The sequence below is a fragment of the Aricia agestis genome, chromosome 22 (genome assembly GCF_905147365.1).
Source record: "Aricia agestis chromosome 22, ilAriAges1.1, whole genome shotgun sequence".
Lineage (NCBI taxonomy): Eukaryota > Metazoa > Arthropoda > Insecta > Lepidoptera > Lycaenidae > Aricia > Aricia agestis.
The window spans coordinates 685,637-705,346 of record NC_056427.1 but is presented as its reverse complement, the minus strand read 5'-3'; the positions used below and the strand labels follow the sequence as shown (position 1 = coordinate 705,346).

Sequence of the window (19,710 nt, the reverse complement as noted above, 5' to 3'; positions counted from 1 at the left end):
GCGCAGGGAAGCAGTGATCGGTTATTGATGTTGGGAGGGCCGTTAATGTGTTATTTCAGTGCAGGGGGAGTGATACGGTTAGTTATTGATGTTGAAAGGGCCGTTCGAGAGTGATAACTAAAGGGAAAAGGTGTATGTTGTGCTTGTGAACTCTAGATTGTGAGTAAAATATAAAATTTATTAGTGACTGATTAAAATTGTAAGCTATCTAGGACTTCCTACTCCTAGTAGAAATTATTGTATGACTCTCCTAAAATTTCAATAAAATGCAGAACACTATATTGCTACGAATATAAATAACAAATATTTATCGTGGATTATTTTTATACTTTCTCACGTTCACCGACAACTGACAATTGAAAATTTTAAAGTTTATTCTGTAAGCAGTACAGCAAAATATGTATAAAACAATTTTGTTTATGGTCAAGTCCAATTATAAATTAAATTATTAATAATATTGTGTAATAAAAAAATATTTTAATCCTCAACTTCAGCCTAAATTATAACGGGTTAATTAATATGTAGTCTCAAAAAATCTTTCTTCTTTACAGAGACTCGCCCGAAAGAATGGAGTCAAAGAAGATGAGACGAGCTGGTACTGGGACCCTCCACCTCAAGCCTCCAAACCCAACAGCGAGGTCGAAGCGTACAAAACCCAAATACAAGAATTACAAGCCAAACTTTCCGCCGTAGAAAACCAAAAGCCTACAGGTGATGATGATGAAATAGCCAGGTTAAGAGAAGAGAACCAAAATCTAGCGAGCAGCCTAGAAGATCTAGACAGCCAACACCAGATGGCTATGGAGAAGTTGCTGGCGCTTAAAAAAGAGCTACAAAAGAATTTCGAAGTCCTTAAACAAGAGCACGAGGAATTAAAAAGTGCTAATAGTGAGTTTGCCAGTGTTATTAAAGAGTTGGAAAGTAAATTGGCAGAGAAGGACGATGTAATAGAAACTATGAAAGCGTCTCAATTTGATTACGCCACCTTGCATCATAAGTACCAGAATTTGGAAAGAGTGCACGGTCTTCTGAAGGAAAACGCTGAAAAGTTTCAAGAAGAAAATCAGGAGTTGAACGAAGAAGTGTTCAAATTACAGGAGCAGGTCGCGAATTTAGAGCACGAGTTAGAAATCGCGGGTAAACCACCCGATTTAACTGATATGGTGCCAAAAGAGAAGTATGAAAGTGTCCTTAAGCAACTAAACGATTTTAAAAAGCGAAGAGATTCCAATCAGATGCATTTAGACGAAGTGAACATAGACGATAACGCTAAAGGCGTAATCGAAACATTGAAACGTGATATTAGTATGTTAAAGCAACGTCTGGCTCACCAAGAAGGCGTGAACCACGATAATGATAGCAAATCCATAAGTGCCGATAAGATAGTACAACTTTATAATAAGTATGTTAATTTTGAACTGCCTGTTGACACACCCCAATCAGATAACGATATGATAGTGAAACTGGAATCAATATTTAAAGCTGTTAGGTCTTATAAACAAGAAATGGATGATTTACAAGCAAAGTTATTTGAAAAGATATCTAGTATTAACAATTTGCAAGCTCAAATTGATGAGTTAACATCTGAAAATGAATACCTTACTTCAGACGTGCAGCATTTAGAAAGTGACTTGGAAGAAATGAAGAAAAACAATGACTTTCTTATATCCGAGATTGCTGCTTTAAAAAGCGCTTCTAAGCTAGAGCCAATTATAGAAACCCATGAAGATAACCTGGCAAAGTTGGAAACAGAACTTGCAGACTGCAATAAGATCAATAAAACATTTGAGTCAGAAATTAGGAGGATAGAAAAAGAACTTTCTGTTGTCAAAAATGAGAAAAATATTTTGCAAGATAGTCTGAATGATATGAGAAACAAATATAAGAGTATGCTTGATCAACTTGAGATGTGCAAAACTGAGTCGAGGGCTTTACAAGACTTAGAGAACGATGAAAAATTACTAAAAACCACTCAAGTTAAAAAATCTACAGATGAATTCGATCAGCTTAGAAGGCGCTTATCAATAGCTAATTCAGAAAAGGAGCGGTTGGCAATTGATAACAACATCATAGAAAATGATAAAGTTATTTTAATAGGTGAAATAAATGAACTTAAAAACGCTTTGGTAGCGTCTTCCAACTCTCACAAGGAACTTGAGTCTATGAAAATAATACTAGATCATAAGTTGCAGGAGTTAGAAATAAAATTAGATGAAGTCCTAAAAGATAAAGAAGATGTAGAAAAGGAAAATGTAAAATTAAATGAAGATTTGCACACGCTTCAAAACAAATTGGCAACTATGAATATTAAGGAAAGTGAAAACAAAAAACTTGCGGAACAGTTAGATGCTGCTCGTAAAAATAATGCTTCCTTACAAGAAAAATGTGACTCCTTATCTAAAGCATTACAAAACTTAAGGCAAGAAAAAGAAGCTTTGCACAATGAATATAATGCAATAAAGCAACAATCTATCTCAGTCTCAAATAGTTCCTCAGAACTGGAAAAAATTACCACTGAACTAATGCTCAAATCTGAACAGCTTAAGAAGCTAGAAATGGATATCAATATATTGCAGGAAAATAATAACTGCATGATACAGGAAAAACTGAAACAAGATAAAGAAATCACGGATAAGAACAACACTATTTTGAATTTAGAGAAGCAATTGCAAAATGTTGCAGACTTGTCGAAAAAGTTACAAGACTTAGAGCATACCATAAAAGATAAAGATGCTCAGATTGAAGCCGTGTTTGTTGAAATATCAAATAAATCGAAAGAACTAGAAGCAGCAAATATTACACGAGATCATTTACAAGACAAAATAGCAGCACTTGAAAGGCATCAAGAAAACATGACTCAACAATTACAGGAACATGTAAAGGAATTAAATGTGAAGAATAATAAAATAGCAGTATTAAATAATAATATTTCACGAATAGATGACTTAGAAAAGCTATGTGCTGAATATAAAAACAACATTGAGAGCAAAGAAAAAGAGATAGAAGGTCTCAATCAGCATATTTCAGAATTAAATAATAGAATACAAGTATCCGAACATACATCTACTTCAAATGATGATCTCATAAAAATAAACGAGGAAAAAATTGCTCTGGAATCATCTTTGAAGAATCTACATCAAGAATTGCAAACAAAAGAACAGACTATAGCAGATTTTACTAGAAAGTTAGGAGTACTAGAAAATACTTGCAAGGAGTACAAACTAGCAATAGATACTGCAAACACAGAAAAGACGGAATTTATTAATCTTGTTAATTTAAAACATAACGAAAGTATTCAATATCATAACGAAATACAAAGATTAAATCATGTGTTACTTGAACAAGCAAACGAATACAAAAAGTTGGTAGAAGAAAAAGAGCAACTTGCAAAAAACAATGTGGATAAATGTCCAAATTGTGAAGCCTTGCAAAGAATTTTAATTGAAAAAGATGAGATTATATCTGCACTGAATCAAAATGCGTCTGGATATGAACAATTGAAGTCTGAACTAAACAACAACAAAGAAACAGTTAAGAACTTGACGCGTAGATGTGAGGATTTAGACAAGAATTTAACTATACAGTTAGACGTTGTTAAAAAACTGTCAGCGGAAAACTTGCAGGTATGTATTATTTAATACTGTACCATTTTGAACATGAATATAAGCTTAACAACATTTAATTCCTGTTTCACCGCTTTCTGATCAGTGCCGAATAGGCTATCCATCACTTAACTTGACAGATGAAGTATGCACAATCTGTCAAAAAATTTGTGAACAGCCTATTCGGCACTCTATCAGAAAGTGGTGAAACAGGCCCTTAAGAAATTTAAAATAACTATAATGATAATACATTTTATAATGTAGATCTGCATTCTGCGCAAAAGCAAAGAAAATAAACACTTTGTATTAATTATTTTAATATGGTATAATTTATTTACAGTTATCAGAAAAAGAGCAAAACTCAACACGAGAACTGGAGCGGCTCAGGCATCATCTAGTGGAGATGGAGGACAATTACACGCAAGAGCTGATGACTTCGGAGCAGAAGTTGAACGAGTGCCAGTCGAGACTGCAGCAGGTGGAGGAGAGAGCTAAGCAGACAAGCACGGTGTATACCAGTAACAGGTAAGACTTATATGTTGAGAAGAACGTATACTCTATATGAAAAAGTTTAAGTAATTCTGTCTGGAAGTCTTGGAACAAAAGAAATGTTATTGACAACTAGATGACGCCCGCAACGCGGTTGCGCCAAAACTCGTTTATCTCGCGAGAACCGTACATTTTTCCGGGACAAAAAGTATCCTATGTCCATGCCAAATTTCAACAAAATCGGTTCAGCGGTTTGGGCGTGAAGAGGTAACAGACAGACAGACACACTTTCGCATTTATAATATTAGTACGGATATAAGTTGTTTCTTAAGGTGGCGTTTTTCGCTTGCGTTCGCGTGCCGTAAGGATCGGATGGCTACCTTTACCAAAATAAGCTAAATAGTAATACGACATTTCTTTAAAAAATTCTGAAACTAATGTTAAATATATAACTACTGTGATTTAGGTATCAAATATTTTACAATCTAGTAATATTTTACAGTATTCGAGCGAACCAAGAAGTCGAAACTCTTCGGAATCAGATCAAACTGTTGGAGAAACAACGTGACGAAGTTCAGACTAGACTCAGCGATGCCGAAGACACGAGGAGTAGAAGTGAAGCGGCGCTGACGAATTTGCAGATCGTGTTGGAGCAGTTCCAGCTAGGTGAATAAAGCTTTATTTATATTACAATATCAATAGTATATTATGAAGATATTATCAGTTTAAAAGTCAATGAACCTTTTAAAGATGACGATGTTTGGGCTACAGCATTGAATGTAATTTTTCACAAAAACAATAAATGCATTACAGACAAAGAACGAGACATCCACGCAGCTACAGAGAAAATAAGAAGACAGCTAGAAGAAGAGAAACAACACAGTCTTGATTTGCAACAAGAAATAGCAAGACTACATATCAAATTAGAAGAATCTATAGCCGGACTCCAAGCGGCGACTAGGCTTGGTGATCAAGTCGAGACAAAGACTGCTCAAATAAACGATCTAAAAGAACAAGGTAATACTTTTAATATTATAGGCGCAGAATTAGCTAAAGGAGATTTTAATGCATAGTAAATAGTGATTAGTGAAGCATTATTGTACAACAAGCGTGGTAGAAAAGTAAACGCAATTTCACATGATATCACGGTCATATTTAAATTGTTGTTCATGAGTTATTTGCTATTGTATACAGTTTTGCTCGTAACAATGGATGCCACAATAAAAATAATGATATAATAGAATTATGTAAGTTGTCAACCAAGGTTCAAGCAAACGGAGGTTATATTATTCTTTTTACCACGCTTGACTAGATTTATTAGTTTAGAACTAGCGTTGGTCGTGAAAGGTATTATCAGAACTATAAAAAAAATCTTACACAATTCTTTCTTCTTGATATAAACATTGTTAGTACTACTTTTCGTGTACCTTTCGCCACTTACTTATACCTACATAAATTAGATATGTATCTAGTTAAAAAACACCTTGACTTTTAATCTCAGTCAGTGAAATAACAACTCTGTCACCTACTAAAATACAATTAAAGAGAAATGTAATTTTGCTGACTGAGGTTAAAGGTACCATAGATGTTATTTATGTATTTTAATTCGATAGATGTAGTTTGTAGTTCTAGAGACTCGGCACTCGGCTAAATATCAGCTGGTAATTCTGGGGTTGTGTCACCCAGACTACCATCTGGTATACAGTTGGGTTCCGTACCGCCACGAATGATAGACACACGTAAGTGGTTTTGTGTAGATGATGTATGTTTATGTAGATGATTTTGTTGCCACGTGAGTAATTTTTATGTTGATGATATGTCGTGTGCTTTTGACGTGTGTCTCGATTTGTCCGTTTAGTTTCAGTGTTGTACGCTTACGTCCTTTTTATTTTTAATGCCGCATAAGTATCAATTTTTTTTTTATCGAAATTTTGCTAACAAACATTTTATTGCCATTTTTATTGCTATTGCAGAGACTAAATGGATCACAGATGATATTTTTATCATTGGGTTATGGCATAACGTTAATAAAGCTCAAATAGTTAATCTATCAGATGAACATTTCGATCATTACATAACGTTAAAACTAGTTTCATTTACCGTCTTTAGAATACTTTTCGATGTTAAGTTCAGTGACTATTAATATATTATTATTATGATCTTCATAAGCAGTATCTTTTTCTAAGAGGGCTTTAATATCAAAAATAGTTATTTTATCACCAATCTAGCTATTCTCAATCTACATTTTAACTAAGATTTCTCCCAAATTATTGGAGATTTGCTTAACAGCATCAACAGCTTGCACCTACTTCGGTTTAATCTCATTTGGTAACTGTGAGGCTTTGCCGTGGCACCAACTGTGAGACTCTCCGCCTCACACATTGTGCCGCGTACTCAGATTACCATTTGGGGTTTGACTGAGATTGGTAACACATCGTGACGTCTGTTCTAATCACTTTTTTTTTGCTTTATCGAGCCGATGTATGGATCAATTTACATTGTTATCGATTTTTTTTCTGAATAGCACCATTCTTATGTTTTCTTTAAAGTTGATCCATGTAATGGCTTTTAGCGGGTTCTAGACGTTCTATTTTCTTACCTATGTCAACTATTTTCCAATTTGCATCGTTGTAAGATTTTATTTCTGTACTAATATATTTTTCTGCTAGTTAAAAAGTTTAATCCACATTTTATTTAGCTCTTTGATCTATTGGAACGTCTAAAACCCCAACTGTATTGTCTGTACGTTCAAAATGTTTGCAATGTTTTTTTTTTACAGTTTGTCATTGCAATTCTTTTGATTTTGCGACTATTTTGTTAAGCACATTGCAAATTTTGCACATTTTGTCTGTGAAGATTTGTTTGAAGCATGATTTAGATGAAGAAATGCCTCATCGTCTCTGAGTATTACTTCAGGTACTGGTGTAATAGAAAGGAATCCGAGTGCACTTTTACTTGAGACTGTGATATCTACATGGATGATATTATTACTGGACCATACCTTACTTTTGCATTTATTGTCATGTCTTTCCTACTATCCTGTGTTAACATCTATCTTAACATACCTAAGGAGAGTAACCGAATATCAATCGAAAATTGAGCCCTACTTAGCACTACCATAGAAATTGATTCTTAGGCGGATATCGGACCTACGTTATTTCTTCGGTTTATGTCAATTCAATCCTAGTCATGATCTCATGACTGGGTTGGACATAAGGTAACAAAATAACGTCCACCATCAGCATATGAATCAACTTCACTGATCACATCAGGACTATTTTTGATACCATTACTATGATGTTTTTCATCATCTGCATCATCATGATCAGTCATCAAGTTCCAGTGCCTCGTAGTCCCTCCCCAGTCTCTGAATAATACTTTGAGATTGTGTTGGCGTATCGTCGAGCTGCAACGATAGAGCATGGTGAGAATTATCCTTTTTAATTTTCTTTATTTTTTGTTTATTCTTTTTTTTTCAGGACTGTCATGATCTTTTTGTTTTGAATTTGTATCTATTTTATAGTGCCTGTTTATTTCTAGTAACTGAATATAAGTATTTGTTTTGATATTTTTTGTGACATTCAAAATATAATGGATGAATGTTTTTCTTATGATACTTACTCGTATATTTTAAATTAACGAAATTGTTTCATGTTGATAATGTGCATTTCTTTTTTGACGGATCTGTGGCTGATTGGCCCTATGCATTGATGTTTCTTTATTTTGAATAACTTAAATATTCGTTCAGCATAAAAGTATCAAATATATTTCCGTTGTCTGTTACCCGTAACACAAGCCCTTAGTACTTACAACTTACCACGGGCCCTCTTTTTTTTTAATACCTGCCCTAGTAGACAAGTGGCAAGCGATTATCGTAAACGCTAACAAAATGTATGCGATTTGACATAAGTAATCGCTTCGCTAGCGAATACTAATGTCAAATCCCATACATTTTGTGGCCATAAAGTTAATATACCTAACGGAATAGAGAAACAAAGGCCTGAGCAAGCGAGATGTCACTATCAGTAACACTGCGTGGTAAAAAGAGACATGTGATACATGATAGCAGCACTCTTTTTTTGAAGTCCAGTCGGCACGTGTCGCATTTTGACAATTTAATCTCATTTTTACACACAGATGTAAACCAATTTCGGTTACGTTTGACAGCTCGAGATTGTTGCTCTATTCCGCTAGGTTTATTAACTTTATGTTTGTGGCGTTGGCGTTGGCGTTTATGGTAATCGCTTGCCGCTTGTCTAGGCCCCTCTGGTGAACTTTGTATCCCAACTCTAGACATCCATGAATATATTCCATTACTTAAATTACCACTACCAAATCTGTTAAGCTGTTCTCGAGTTTAAGCGATACAACAAAGTGTATAATCATTTTTTATTGATATATCATAGACGTACTATTTCAAGGTATATTAAATCCACCATTTTGACCGCTTCCAGTGCGAACACTCCAGATATCAGTGGCGGCGGCGGAGGAGAGGTATCACAACGCGATCTCCAACCAACAGGACAGAGTCGACAAGAACCTGGTGAAAAATCTGGTTGTTAACTACGTGGTGGGGCAGAATACTGGGAATAGGTGAGTTGGAGGAATTATGGTTTTGGTGATGGTGATCATTTCACAATAAATTGAGCAGGAATAGGGATGATGACAAGGTCAAAGATTAGCGAATTCTGTTAATAAAATAAAGAAATCAAGGTAAAAAATAAGTGTTCCCAAAATTTCAGCTTGATAGAATTTGGATTTTTTTTGTTATGCGCCTTCAAAGTTGGATATTCAAGTCGAATTTTTTTTTAATTAAATTTCTTAATATATGTATACAATTCGATAACTTATGCAATTAAAAGCAACTTTTGTTATGAAACCACTTTCATAAACGCAATATTTAATATACCTGTCGAACAAAGTTGTCTCCCGATGCGTACAAACTACGAAAGACTGACGTCATACTTTCGTAGCACTTTGTATGGAGCGTTTCGGGCAGGTCTTTTTTATGAGATATTTGAATTGTCATATCTTAGTGAATTTTTAAGCTATCAGAGTCATTCCTTCAACGATGTTTCTATTTTTTAAGCGTCTTTCAATTACCGATAAGAAAAAAAAATATTCATCATGCCTATTTTTTTAAGTCTCCCCAACCCATACCTGCATAATACTTATATCTTTAAATAGGCAGTTGAGAAAACTTTTAGAATTAGATCTAAAAAATGTAAGGGATTGTTTGCTTCATCATATTGTATAATATTATGGTTATTTAACTTTGGCTTGTGTGTCTGTATGTGTGTCTGTCCGTGGCATCAAACCAAACGGATGAGCCGGTTTTGAGATTGATCAAGAGTGTTTAGGGCTTGTTCAAAGAGCAAAATGAAACTGCTCCTACTCAAAATACCGGTTAGAACCAGGGCTCGGAAACCTGGTTAATCTTCGCGATCCTGTTCGTTAGAAACGCCATACATTTCCAAAAGAGCGTTTTCATTTCGATTCGGCTCTGAACGGACCGAAATTATTTCTGATTTGTTCTAAGAGCAAAATTAAGTTACTCACTGCTCAAAATACCCGCCCACTCACACCTCGATCATCACCCATTGTCCACACATAAACAAGTTATGGCCTATTGGCTATTAGATGGTGAACTAGAAAAGGATATAAGATATCGCTGCACTAGTTACTTTCCGCGAGGAATGAACCAGGTTAATTTCAGAAGCAATACCGCTCGTATCGCGGTTGCGCTCCGAGCGAACACTTATCCAAAGACCTGGCTAAAGAGCGTTATAACCTGGTTAAAAAAATACCGGTTCCGAGCCCTGAGTGTGTTATTAGCTCACTATCATCAGCTCGCTCACAGTTAGATTTTTTAAGCTATTGCATAGCTTTTATCGCGTACTTCGAGTGCGGCGACCGAATCAAGAAATTCCGTAACGAAAAACACCTAACACAACCGTGCGGCGTTGCCAGACTTCAACACAGTGTTAGTGCGCGTGCGATTATACGAATGCGAATTATAATTGCATAAGTTGATAAAAAATGCTAAGCAATAGGTTTACCGCGGCAGTCCCCGAGTGCCACACGTGTTTATCTCCTAATTTTGTTTCTCCCAGGACCCAAGTCCTCCGAGTCCTGTCCACGGTGCTCGACTTCAACCAGTCGGAGTGCGAGCGGCTCGGCCTCACCGCGGCCGCGCCGGCGGGCAGCCTCGCCGCGGAGTTCGTCAAGTTCCTACAGGACGAGTCCAAACCCAGGGCTGTTGTGGTTAGTTACTTGTAAAAACTATAAATTGAAATCGGTGTAGATGACTGTAAAAGTTATAGAGCCCAGTGTCATTCTCGAGTCAGATTTAAACTGAGGAGCTGGCGAACGAAACCGGAGAAGTCCACCAGAGTGCAAAAGTATATATTTTTTCGAATCGTCTTCTCTTGAGTCTTGACCCATCATTGACAGGGATTGACGCATCAATTATTTCAATCGAAAGCGGTTAAAAAGGCTTTAAAAAGTCCATTTTCAAACAAAACCGGATTAGTTCAGTAGTAGTAGTTTATACTAGATTTTAACCACTGTGTGAACACAACACTGTACTGCACTGTATACGTGGGAGAGCCATGCTTCGGCACGAATGGGCCGGCTCGACCGGATAAATACCACGTTCTCACAGAAAACCGGCGTGAAACAGCGCTTGCGCTGTGTTTCGCCGAGTGAGTGAGTTTACCGGAGGCCCAATCCCCTAACCCCTACCCTATTCCCTTCCTTACCCTCAACTATTCCCTTCCCTTCTCTTCCCTACCCTCCCCTATTACCCTATTCCCTCTTAAAAGGTCGGCAACGCACTTGCAGCTCTTCTGATGCTGCGAGTGTCCATGGGCGATGGAAGTTGCTTTCCATCAGGTGCCCCGTTTGCTCGTTTGCCCCCTTATTTCATAAAAAAAAAAAAACACTGAACCAAAATTTTTTCTCGCGGACTAATCCGGTTTTGTTCACCAGCTAGTGTATGCATGTTCCAACATCTTGGTGTAAAGATCAGTTTTCTTTGTTGTCAAACAAGTTGTAATATAACATAAAACCGACTTCAAAATTGTACTTCAAAATTCCCTATCTCAAAAACTACTGAACTAATTTTGATAAAACTTGTAGTGTTCCCTATGTTGAATAATACCTAGTGCAACAAAAAAGAATTACTTAAATCGGACTTGTAGTTGCGGAAATATACGAACACAAACATATAGTCCGTCAATTAAGTGAAGAAATTAAAAAGTGGCAACATCGTAGTGTCATCCCTTTTTTCTTAGATTGATTTGACTTTTTAATTTCTTTACTTTCTTGACAGACTATACATTCATACATATAATATAAACTTTAGGGCACTTTTTGATTATTTACTTTATATAATACTTTAACTCAATAAACGTTCTTTAAGCGTTTAATTATTATTTCATTTACCAGGTACGGCCGTCAGACGTAACACGTAAGCAGTCTATGACGTCGCAGCCGCCAGACGTGTCGCGAAGGACCAGCACTAGCAGTGAGTATACTTGCGGCACGTTGAGAGTGATAAGGCGTACCATTTCAACCTTAAAGGTGCCTCTGGTCGATGCTCCATGCTTCTTACAAGCCATCGCCATTGTTTAGAGTTTAGACGGGGTGGTGGCGTATGACGATTGACGACGGACTATGATCTACAGTCTACATTGTAAAGAGGCACCTTCAGGGCTTAAATAAATTTTATCTTATTACCATGTAACTATTAGGAATACTATCAGAGAAGTTGATTCCTGGGCAGATGGGGGTACGTATTTTGGTCGCGTTACGTCAAACCCATCCGACAGATCACAATTAACATTGAATTGACATGATCCGACCAAATGACGTGGGTCTGCCTAGAAATCAATATTCTCGATTGTAATCTAAACGCATCATAATTTTAGGCCAGCAACCAACTTTCGAGATGGGCCACAGTCGCAACCCCTCCACTGGTTCCCACAACCTGCTCCTCCAGAACATAGAGACAGCTACCCAAAGATCAGCAGACTCGGAGACCAGGGTCATAGGTGTCACCCTGGAGACAGGTATCACACAGACTAGGAACAACGAGGGAGCTATATTGAAGAATGTGCTGAAGGATCTGGGATAGTTGGGAAGCGATCCGGCTAGAAGGACCATGTAACTACCCTCAAAAGTAATGAGTTTTATTATTATTATTATCAGCCTACACTGCTGGGTAAAGGCCTCCCCTCTTTCTTTCCAAAGTTCACGATCCTTAATGAGTTTTATAATGTTAAATTCAGAAACAACTTTTGTACATCAATGATCCCTATTTGAAGCATCAGGAGTGACCATGCCAAATATTTTATCGAAATTGCTAGAAGTTGCTTTTGTGGAATATACAGGGTGCAATTTAACCTTCCTGCCAAATTTGGATATATTGATCCTTGTTAAAAATAAAAATACACGTATTTCTTCTTTTATAATAACTCAGTACTAAAATTCTGAGAAATAGCCTCCGAAAAATCCAAATACCAAACACCACAAAATATGGCCCGGCCTCGCCCCGCCCTTCCATTGACATTCTTGAAGTGACGGATTAAGACTGCTTGATGCCCTAAGCAATCCATGCCTGTGGGCCCCCCTATCCATATCTCAACTAAAATCGGTCTTTGAACCTTTACTCTTCTGGTGCCCCCTCAGACGTGCCGTGCCCTAGGGCCTAGGCAATTGCTTAATTTGATTAAGGGCTAATCCGTCACTGCATTCTTGTTATTATCATAAGTTGCGAATTTTCCCTTCATACCACAGAATAGATAATAGTACAAGTACTTCATACTTTGACGAACTTAGGACCGTCAAATGTAAAGGACGTAGACAGGTATGTTTAGAATAAAATTAATTGATACACATCAAAAGAATCGAAAATTACAACTTTTTAATTACAAAAAATAAGCACTTTAGAAATTTATAATAAATCTAAACCACATCCTTTGCATTTAGGTGTATTTAAAAATTCAATTAACTTATATACACAGTACAACTAATTAAAAAATAAAAATCAAAACAACCCACCTCTAAATCTTATTTACTTCCATCTTGTCTACACTTAGCATAGTTCAAACGAGTTCAAACTGCAATCCGTTTTGCTCTAAGCAAAGTCTAGCGCGTTTTGCACATTGTCTTTAAAAGTTTGTTACTTTAAAAGTTTGTTAAGCACAACTTTGTCACTTTTAACCTCGTCAGAGGCATGTCTTCGAGGCTGGCTAGGCGTGTGCAGGTGTTGCGAAGTGCGAACTGTCTAACCTAATGATACCTAAGCCCCAAAAAAAATTTGGCAGGTAGGTTTAATTGCACCCTGTATAAACCCAATATTATTCATCACAGAGCGAAGTGATAATAATGCTACGTAGACAGCAAATATCATTACCCTTTTTGATTCACAGTAGTCAGGTGAAATAGTTATACACGAAAATGCGTTATAATATTTTTTTCCTCGCCTATTTATCTTTTTCCAATGTCTAAGACAAGAACAAAACATTATATACCTCATGCAATTTAAATATTTTTATCAATATTAGAGGGATAATAAATACATGGTCCTTCGAGCCGGATTAAAACAAAGTAACAGTATACAATATGTATTCCTAAATCTTTATAAATACTGAATAGTACTATTCGCTAGTTTGTATTATAAATAATATTTCAAGACAGCTGATGATGTAGTAGATAAGTATGCGATTATGTCAGCAAACTGCATCAAAATAGGTTCAGCTGTTTGGAAGCTAATTACAGAAAAAAACTTAGGAAAACATTAAGGATTTAAATGCAATAGAACATTAGAAAATTATTCATGGGCAGATGATGCATATAATTTGGATGGGTTATGTCAAGTCAATGTTAGTCGTGATGATAACCTTACTAAATTGCGTTGGTCATCTGCCTATGACTCAATTCATAAAATAGAGTTATTAAGTTTACTGGTGAGACATGATCAATACTTAAGGAGAGTACTCGATACCTACTCGATTCTCATTATAATTATGTAATAAAATTAGGTACTTAATATTAACCAAATTTCCCTTTAAATAATTGAATCATGAACACTTAGTAAATTACTATGCGGCCGGCGCGGCGGCTTGCGCCCCGCGCCGCGCGCAGTAACCATGCGTTGGATAAATAATTATTTAACTTAAAGCTACGAATAATAAAAACTAAGGAATCGTAACTCCCATACTATTACCGTTTTAAATTTGGTCCCTTTTGATCTGTCATGTAACGTCAGCCTGGTACCGCTCAAGGTCACCTAAATATTGCAAATGTATTGAAATGTGTACCTGAGGTACACTTTTTTGACAAGTATTGTGGAGCATGTTTTTTGACGGAGTTACTTTTCCTTAGTTTTTATTATTCGTAGACTTTAAGCTACATTTACTCAGTGATCAATTTATATTTTTTTTCAACTAATATAATAGCCAAATATCACGTCCTCGTGTATTGAACATGTCTCACCAGTCACCAGTCATGCTGTATATTATAACAGTATCAATAGATGGCGCTATAATAATCCTCATATAATGTAACCCTAAAGATATTTTTCTTCTTTACTTTTAGTTAAGCGTTTGTGCTTTCATTTTAATATTTATTTAGTTACTTGGTTATCAACGAATACTTAAACTCTACTTAACTTTGAGAGCTCTTCAAATGACCTATATTAATTGGTAAAATAGTAGCACTTTCACGTCAGATAAAAATAGCTTATTTTCGTAGCTCTCCCCAATATTGCCCGTCTAGAATGTCACACGTGTGACTTTAGGGGAGGGGGCCAGGCCCCCCTCATTGTTTATTTCCAAACCAACTAGCAACAGACTAGTTATAGCCACGATTAAACTACCATGGTCTTAACCAGACCAGTAGCTTAGACCCTTTCGAAAAAAAAAAAAAAAAGTAGCACTTTTAAGCTAAGTAGTGTTCAAGTATTCGTTAATGATAAGTACTAGTGTGATTTCTTTCTATAAATTAATTCTCATCGTAATGTAAATATCAGTTATAATGCTATTAATTTAAATGTCACGTATAAAAATTATTTGGAATGAAATTATTATTAATATTTTGCAATCGATAGCATTTATTGTACATTTTTAGTTGTATAATGTTACATTCGTTTAATTTTAGTGAAATGAACCGCTACATATTTTATTTTAGAATTAAAATATGTTTTAAACCCTTTAAAAATATTTCCGCAGCCTATATAACTCAATGTTCTTTATTTTTTTCTGTCACTAATTGTCTTTCCCAATCTGACAGACAGACGAGCAGATTTTCTATATTTATTCGCTGTGTAAATATTTTTGTAAATGTATCAGTCCAAAATTATGATTTCATACTGACATAGATAAGACTGAGCTTTAAAAACATATAAACCTAGAAAGAGTCGAAGTGATTGTAAGGTTATTGCCCTCTTTATCTAACAAATAGTTATTTTATCAGAAAAACTGACCATACAATCATTTAATCTTTTTCTAGAGAACTTTTTTTCTTAGTTGGTGTCTTGTTGTTGGTTTTAAATCCCTGTCACTGTAGTTTGTCTATGGTATTTTTTTTATCATGTCACTAAAGAAGTCATGTATATGGTGCTTATAAAATATTTGTAAGGTATTTTATAAAAATAAAATTAGTATTGTAATATTACTGGTCAAATAAAATTAGCCTAGAAAATATAATAATAATACGTTTATTGATATCCCAAAAACTTATAGTCTGTCAAAAAAGTGAAGAAATTAAAAAGTGGCAACATCGTAGTGTCATCTCTTTTTTCTTAGATTGATTTGAAAAGGATGACACTACGATGTTGCCACTTTTTAATTTCTTCACTTTTTTGACAGACTATACATCTTGTTTACAGGCAATGAATTCTGTACAAAATTAGGATGTAAAAATCAGATGGCACAGGTTGGATGAAGAAGGGCGAGTTAGGTTTTGAAGGTCTTGAATTTGATTATTAAATTTAATGACGCAATATCTTGCTTCTATTTTGTTTTTATTTCTGATGTGGCAATTGTTTGTTTTATTTCTTCATATTGCCTGTTTATGAACTCGAGGGATTTTTCCAGTTCAAAGATACTTTTTTGGATGTTGCTGCACTGCAGTTTTACCGGTGCTGTGTCTCCAGACAATTTCTTAAGGATTTTATCTTGTTCCTCTTTCCAGCTCGTGGTGGAGTTATTGTGTTCAGTTTTCCAGTCGGAGAGCATTTCCAGCTTTCTTTTTAGGGTTCCGTAGCCAAATGGCAAAAACGGAACCCTTATAGATTCGTCATGTCTGTCTGTCTGTCTGTCTGTCTGTCCGTCCGTATGTCACTGCCACTTTTCTCCGAAACTATAAAAGCTATACTATTGAAACTTAGGCGTGATAATTCTAAAAAAAATATATGATGTACATTACTATAAAAACTACCAACGAAAATTGGATTGAACGAGATCTAGCAAGTAGTTTTTTTTAAATGTCATAAATGGCAAACCTTAATTTAACTTTCTTTAAATCAACTGAAATATAAAAATTGATCAAGAACCTTTTTATTTCATAGAAATTAACCTTATTGCTGCTGCGGAACCCTTCATGGGCGAGTCTAACTCGCACTTGGCCGGTTTTATTTGCTCTTGTCGACGCTGAGTCGACGTTAGAATTTTCTAGATAATCCTGTGAAGGAAAATGGCTGCCGCTGCTGGGAGTAGACCATGGTCGGCGATTGTCGTCGTGACATTTTCCCGGTTTACATTACTCCCACAATGACTCGTACATATTTATCATATTATTATTGTAAAATATGAACTTTGATACGAACAAAAACTGATGGATAATTGGTTAATGGTTATACGTATTTGCTTTTGACATCATATGCGTCCGGTTGGTGCAGCGCCCCACCGCGGAATATAACCTATCTACTTATTTTTTTTTATAGAAACAAAATTGTAATACATGGATGAAAACAATACAGTACTAACTACAGTCTGTCAAAAAAGTCATGAAATTAAAAAGTGGCAACATCGTAGTGTCATCCCTTTTTTATTAAATTGATTTGAAAGGGATGACACTACGATGTTGCCACATTTTAATTTCATGACTTTTTTGACAGATTGTATACTAAGTAATGGTCTAAGCATAAGATACATGTGAATCTGAAAAAGCGTATTTTAAAAATGTTGACTTAAGTAAATAGTAATTGAATTATTTGAATGATTCAATTACTATTAACTACTGATTGGTAATATTATTTTGTTACTAAGAATGCCATGTAAAATGTGCATAGACCATTGAGTACTACATTGTCAACAATATTAAAATCTAAGAAATTTTAACTACTTAGGGCTCTAGACACTTGCCAATCTAAGGCCTTTAATATCAAGCCTTCTCTTTCATGTGTACGAAGAGCGAAGAGGACATAAATAATACTAAAAAAGAATTAATTTAACCTACATTATTGTAAGTCAGCCTAAGCGTTGACCAATAAGCGCGGAAAGTTTTTGAATTTAGCTCGAAAAGTGACTGGGGTTAGTCACTTTTCGAGCTAAATTCAAAAACTGATGATTATGATGATGATGATCATGGGACCATCTTGAAAGTCTACCCTTTCAAATAAAAAAAGAATTTCCCAATTCGGTCCAGCCATGTTTATATAATTGATGAACATACAAACAATATTATGAAATGTTAACCTCAATTTATAAAGTATAGGTAGATGTTATAGGACAGTCCGGGCGCAGAACAGAAAGAAATTCGCCCATCAACATGTAGCTGCTTGTCATTCAGCATTAATATTCGGTTAACAAAAAGTGTGGAAGCGTGACAGCTATAGTGAGAGAAAAGCACGCATTTCTATCTGTTCTGCGACCGGCCTATACAAGTAGAAACCATTTGCTTACACTTTTACATTTTCATATTTGAAAATATCAATTAGATTTGTAAAAATATAATAGGTATTATTTTCATTAGTATTTCTTAGAAACATCATTAGAATATGCTTGCAATAATGTAAATTTACTTTGTGAATATTGTTAATAATGTAATTATTCATTTTTAATAAATAAAATAATTTAATTTATTCATTCTTATTATTTTAAGATCCTTATTACATTGTGAAGTATTTAGTATAGAATTTTTGGCGTAAATACGTATTTAAGACACTTTCCTAATGCTAAGTATTCACATACGGTTTTGCTCGATAGTTTTACTCCAAATCGAGCAATAACCACCGTGTGGACCGCGAAACTGACAGCTCGAAGGCTCGCTTCGAGCCGGCTGGATGGAATTAAATATGTCTAATGCTAAGTACTCACATACGGTTTTGCTCGATAGTTTTACTCGAAATCGAGCAAAAACCACCGTGTGGACCGCAAAACTCACAGCTCGAAAGCTCGCATCGAGCCAGTTTGAAGGCTCTCGAATCGAGCCGGCTTGACAAATTTTTTGACACTAGTTTTTATTATTCGTAACTAATTTCCTTCGAACTGGAATAAAACTATCGAGCAATGCTGAATGTGTGGACGAAAGCCCGAGCCGTGGTTTTCACTCTACGTGATTGCTCGATCGAGCAAAACCGTATGTGAGTACTTAGCATAACACAGTCTTAAATGGTTATTTTGGCGCGTGACCTAAATTAATAACTCGCTAGCACGGGCGTCATTTCCCACGCGCCAAAACAACCTTGAGATCTATACAGCGGCTAGATAGTTCCATCTTGTTGATTGTCTTAAGAACTTAGATCAAATAAACTTAAATAACCGAAATAAAGCTAGATACGTATTTGCTGCCACCTTTATCCTTAGAAGACTATATGACGTCCGCAACTCCGTTGCGACAAAATTCGTTTATCGCGCGGGAACCGTACATTTTTCCGAGATAAAAAGCATCCTATGTCCTTTCTCGGGACTTATAGTATTTCGCTACCGAATTTCAGCACAATCGGTTCAGTGGTTTAAGCGCGAAGAGTTAAGAAACAGACACATTTTCGCATTTATAATATTAGTAAGTATGGGTACGCACCACGGCTTATACCTATGTCCTACATTAATAAAAACTTCACCGTCATAAAAATTACTTAGAAACTTAAATTCACAGAAATAATAACATCATACTTAACTTGTTTTAACCTAATTGTTTCTAATAATAAAATAGCCTACTTGGTACATTAAAATTCTACTTACTTACTATTTATAAATATGCATTCCATAAAGTATTACATTATTTCTCAATCGTACAAAATATAGCGTATTGCCTTAATTAAAAAGTAAAATTACTCCACCCCTTTTCACCCCATGGGGTGGAATCTCCCCCTAACGTTGGTCAGTATAACTAAAACCTTCTCGCTAACCGTGTCGCCTTAGAAACTAAGTCCAAAACAAAAATAAAACCTGGCAAAAATCCGTGTGAAAACATCTAAAAAATAAAAAAGTCAAATTCGAAAATGGAATCGTGATCGCGAGTGACGATTCGAATTTGAAATGTTCGATTGGTGATCAAAAATGACAGCTGTGACGTATTTTCGCGCCAAAAAAACAATAATGGTGGCATTATTTCCGCACGTTTATTTCATGTTCAAAATAAAGCTGAAATGACGCGAGAATTTTGGATA

At 35.6% G+C, this 19,710-nt stretch overlaps 1 protein-coding gene across 1 annotated transcript in view; it reads left to right on the top strand.

The window, feature by feature from the left end:
- Nucleotides 1–12,329, top strand: part of LOC121738169 (thyroid receptor-interacting protein 11-like) — a 61,567-nt gene extending 49,238 nt beyond the window's left edge. The window contains exons 3-10 of the mRNA XM_042130058.1: nucleotides 552–3,623; nucleotides 3,943–4,127; nucleotides 4,594–4,757; nucleotides 4,905–5,108; nucleotides 8,546–8,684; nucleotides 10,205–10,355; nucleotides 11,541–11,619; nucleotides 12,023–12,329. Of these exons, the coding sequence (XP_041985992.1) occupies nucleotides 552–3,623; nucleotides 3,943–4,127; nucleotides 4,594–4,757; nucleotides 4,905–5,108; nucleotides 8,546–8,684; nucleotides 10,205–10,355; nucleotides 11,541–11,619; nucleotides 12,023–12,228 (4,200 nt within the window). The 3' untranslated portion in view covers nucleotides 12,229–12,329. The remainder of the gene's footprint in view (nucleotides 1–551; nucleotides 3,624–3,942; nucleotides 4,128–4,593; nucleotides 4,758–4,904; nucleotides 5,109–8,545; nucleotides 8,685–10,204; nucleotides 10,356–11,540; nucleotides 11,620–12,022) is intronic.
- The last annotated feature ends 7,381 nt before the right edge of the window (nucleotides 12,330–19,710 follow it).